The following is a 4325-nucleotide window of genomic DNA, read 5'->3' as shown; positions in this document are numbered from 1 at the left end:
GCCATTGTCTAGTTCGGTGGTTTCTTCGCCATTACCTGGTCCGGTGGTTTCTTCGCCATTACCTGGTTCGGTGGTATCTTTGCCATTGCCTGGTTCGTTGGTTTCTTTGCCATTGCCTGGTTCGGTGTTTTCTTTGCCATTGCCTGGTTCGTTGGTTTCTTTGCCATTGCCTAGTTCGGTGTTTTCTTCGCCATTGCCTGGTTCGGTGGTTTCTTTGCCATTGTTTTTTACATCAACATTTAGAGATCGTCCTCTAATTCCGGAATTTTCCTTATTCACAATGTCGTCAAAATCTTTATTATCGAGTATATTATCTGTATCCACGTCTTCCTCGGCTGTTAATAAAAATTCAAAGGAAAAAAAAAGGAATTCGCCGTATTTTAATAACACGATTACAAATATCATTCAAAATATGATCACGTGTCATAAGTAATTATTTTCAAACGTTACACGATACATTTAACCATTCACTAATTAACAAAATCACTAAAATATCTCACCTTTGACCAATACGATCGCCATTAGGAGGATCGCGTATAAAAATCGAAGTTTCATGTTTCCAATATTTTATATATATACATGTATATATGTATGTGTGTGTGTATGTATGTGTGTGTGTATGTGTGTATATTTTTTTTGTGTGTTTTATTGTGCGCTCGTACGTGTGTGTATATTTGTATATATCCTTTCGTCGAATCACTCTTTTCCCCTCTCTTTTTTTCTTTTATTTGTCAACGTATATATATATATATATATATATTTTTTTTTTTATAACACTTTTATTGATCACTATATAATATAAATAATATCTCGAAATAGATTAAATATTATTAATAATTAGAAATTAATGTTACTATTATACGTAGGAAGACAAAGAACCGCTTAGTTCGGACAAGTCTTCGTTCTGGTGGTTAATATAGACGATGGTGAGCTAATAAATGACTGCTACTAACCCCCGCCAACCAACCATGTTTTCGTACTTTATCATTATATTTTTTTCTGTACAAAGAGAGATAGGATATCTCCGTTGTAACCTGCATACTTGCTTTGCTCAACTAATCGGATGGCTCATTGATAGACGCATACGCGTTAACGCTGCTTTATACGTTATATCCGTTCTATGTATAATAATTATATTAAATATATTTTTGCAATTTCTTTTTTCTTCTCTTTTTTTGGTTTCTCTTATTTTTCTCCTATTCTTTTTTTCTTTTTTCTTTTTTTACCCTTAATTTTCAAACACCATCGTCTCGTGGTTTGATCATTTCAAGATCGGGAAAATAAATGAACAAATAGAAATCTCAAATGAGAAGTAGAAGACGATAATTGAATACTCAATTTGTTTTCTTCTTTTTTTTTTTTTTTTCTTTTTTTTTCTTTTCCTTCGTTTCGTTTCTTTCTTTCTTTTTTGCTCTTTTTTTTTTTTTTTTATTCCTTTCTTCCGTTTCTTTACACTTTTATTGTAAGTTAATAATCGCGTTCGATAAGACGTTATTCTTTCTTTTTTCTTTTTTCCTTTTTTCTTTTCTTTTTTTTTTTTTTTTTTTTTTTTCTAACTCTACGATCTTCGACGAGGAAGATAATATTGATTGTTTGTCACGTCTACATAAAGAAAGAAACTTTTTAAGGATGATTTAAAGAGGGGAAAAAAGAAAAGAGAAAAAATATTGATCAAAGATCTTCGACATGATAAATATATCTTAAATAACTTTGCATATCTAATTATTTCGTTATTGCATTCTAATTATTTCGTTTCGGTGCTTCCTTAAAGTTAATATTATTTCGTTGAATTAGAAAATTATAACGTTAAATGGTGTTAAATAGAAAGTACAATTTCGACAATGAATTTTGAAATATTTTAGAGAAAGAAATAAATGATATTGAAAATCATTTTAAAACTTTTTCCCTCGGCTTTTTATAAGAGACATGAAATTCTTATTAAAATCAATTAAATCGTGCACGTATCTATATGTGAATGTGTGTGTGTGTGTGTGTGTGTGTGTGTGTGTGTATTGCGTGTGTACGTGTGTACGTGTATGTTTATATATAGTGTGGGTGGGTGAATGTAAAATTTCGCAAGAAGTACTGACTCACGTTTATTTTTATATCAGAGCGATTATCTTGAACCATTTATTGTCAGCAATAACGATGCATCGATAATAAAGATGACGAGTATCGATTGACAAAAATTAATCAATAATATCGACTAATTACTAAGTAATGTAATTGTTCGTGTTCATCGAATTTCGATGAACGGGTTTATTAATTCTTGTTTTTTTTTCTTTTCTTCTTCTTTTCTCTTTTTTATTTATTTTATTTATCTCTTTTTCCTTTTTTTTTTTCGTTACTTAATTATCCGATTTTTGTTATATATATATATATATTTTTTTTTTCTTTCTTTAATTACATTTAATACTACTTAATATAATAATGAATAATAGTGTTTGTAGACGAATAAAATTGTTCTATCAATCGTGATTTCTTCTATCTCTCTCTCTCTCTCTCTCTCTCTCTTTCTCCTTCGGTTTTTGATTTTCCACCATGTCATTAAGTTTCCTTTGTCAACCGAGTAAAATTATAATAGAGACGAGGGATGAAGAAGAGAAGGGGTGGGATTAGAGTGGGGGTTGTTTAACGAAAAGAATCATTTCCTTCGCGGGTGGTTATGTGGTCTCGTTTAACCATAATTTTCGTATTTATGTAGGCGTGCGCAAGTAAGATAGCGAATAAAAAATATAGAAGGAAAGAGAGCGAGAGCGAGAGAGAGAAGGGATAATGAGCGAGACAAAAAGTGCACGGGATGTGGTTGCACGTGCCTGTGACATTAGCCCTTAGCCCTTAGTTAAAGCTCCTAACGTACAACCCTTCACTTTGCTTCTGTCATTGTCCAATGCAGCTGCCTAATTTCACGTTCTCAATATTTTAATGGAAAAATAAAAGAGGAGTAAACAAAAAAAAAAAAAGAAAAAAGAAGAAAAGGAATAAAAAAAATTAAAGATAAAAAGGATAATACTTTCAAGAGAAAAATCTTCTTTTTTTTCCTCCTTTTTTTTCTTTTTTGTTTTTTCTTTTTCCTTTTCTTTTCTTTTCTCTTTTCTACAATAAATAAGAACTGATCGAAAGGTAAAATAAAAATATAGAAAATCGTTAGATCTTTAATTAGAATAATTCCTTTTTTTAATAGTCCTTTATTTGCAAAACGAAATTTGTAAAAGATTGCAAATTTATACGATACAAATGAATAATAATATAAAGAATAGAAATAAACGAACGAACAAATAAATCGATCGATCGATCGATAAATAAATAAATGAATAAATATATATGTATAAGTAGAATCTATTTAATGAAAAAAAAAAAAAAAAAAAAAAAAAAAAAGAGAGAGAAAAAAAGAAAAAGAAAAAAAGAAAAATCGTATATAGAAATATGCAAATGAAAATTCGTTAGATCTGATTTTTTTTTTTTTTCGTTTTTCTTTTTTATTTACTAAAGATCTACCTTAGGCGTCACAGAAGCGAACTTTGGTGCATTAAGCCGATAGATGAAAATCTAATGATTAACTTTGATAAAATATCAGAAAGTAATCTTTGCCAATAAAGAACGTAATCGATGCGATAATAAAACTAGATAATAGATAGAATCGAACGAAACGAACAAACGAAACGTACAAACTAAATGATAGAACGAAATGAACGTACGATATTATCTTTAGTTTCACGCGATACGTATTATCTTTAATCTTGAATTTAAACAAAGAGAGAGAAAGAGAGAGAGAGAGAATAAATTTTTTAACATTGCATTCAAGCAACGTAGAATTGCATGACTCAAAGTAAACACAATCGACGTGGCCTTCTTGTTTTTAATCATTTCAACTTAGAAATCATTTCACTTTTACAAGAGAATCATTTATCGATAGAAAATTCTTCGATTGATCTGACAAGTTGAAATTTTTTTTTACGTTGAAGAAAGGGAAAAATCAACAGTTTTTCTATCTTTCTTTTTCTTTTTTTTTTCTTTTCTTTTTCTTTTCCTTTAACAATCGATATACCATTTATGTATTGTATTATATCGTATCTATCAACTCATCCATTCTAATCGTTTTTCTTTTTTCTTATTTTTTTTTCTTTTCTTTCTTATTTTTCCACTCTCCTTTTCTTTTTATTTCTTTTTTTTTTTTTTTTTTGTTCATTTCTAGCAATACATGATCTCATATTCGTCGGTTAATGAAAGATAGCGATAATTAATAAATGAATGAATAAGTTAGAAAAAAAAAGGAAAAAAGAAAAGAAGGAAAAAGAAAAAAAAGGGGAAAAGTTTCTTTGGTC

General features: G+C 29.1%; 1 protein-coding gene across 1 annotated transcript in view; it reads right to left on the bottom strand.

The window, feature by feature from the left end:
- LOC124431417 (lysosome-associated membrane glycoprotein 2-like) overlaps positions 1 to 662 on the bottom strand; it is a 2899-nt gene extending 2237 nt beyond the window's left edge. The window contains exons 1-2 of the mRNA XM_046979329.1: positions 501 to 662; positions 1 to 335 (exon numbers count right to left, since the gene is read on the bottom strand). The exon at positions 1 to 335 is cut by the window's left edge and continues 351 nt beyond it. Of these exons, the coding sequence (XP_046835285.1) occupies positions 1 to 335; positions 501 to 555 (390 nt within the window). The 5' untranslated portion in view covers positions 556 to 662. The remainder of the gene's footprint in view (positions 336 to 500) is intronic.
- Positions 663 to 4325: the final 3663 nt, after the last annotated feature.

The sequence above is a fragment of the Vespa crabro genome, chromosome 21 (genome assembly GCF_910589235.1).
Source record: "Vespa crabro chromosome 21, iyVesCrab1.2, whole genome shotgun sequence".
Taxonomy (NCBI): Eukaryota; Metazoa; Arthropoda; class Insecta; order Hymenoptera; family Vespidae; genus Vespa; species Vespa crabro.
The sequence above is the reverse complement of the archived record's forward strand: the minus strand, read 5'-3'. Positions and strand labels throughout refer to the sequence as shown.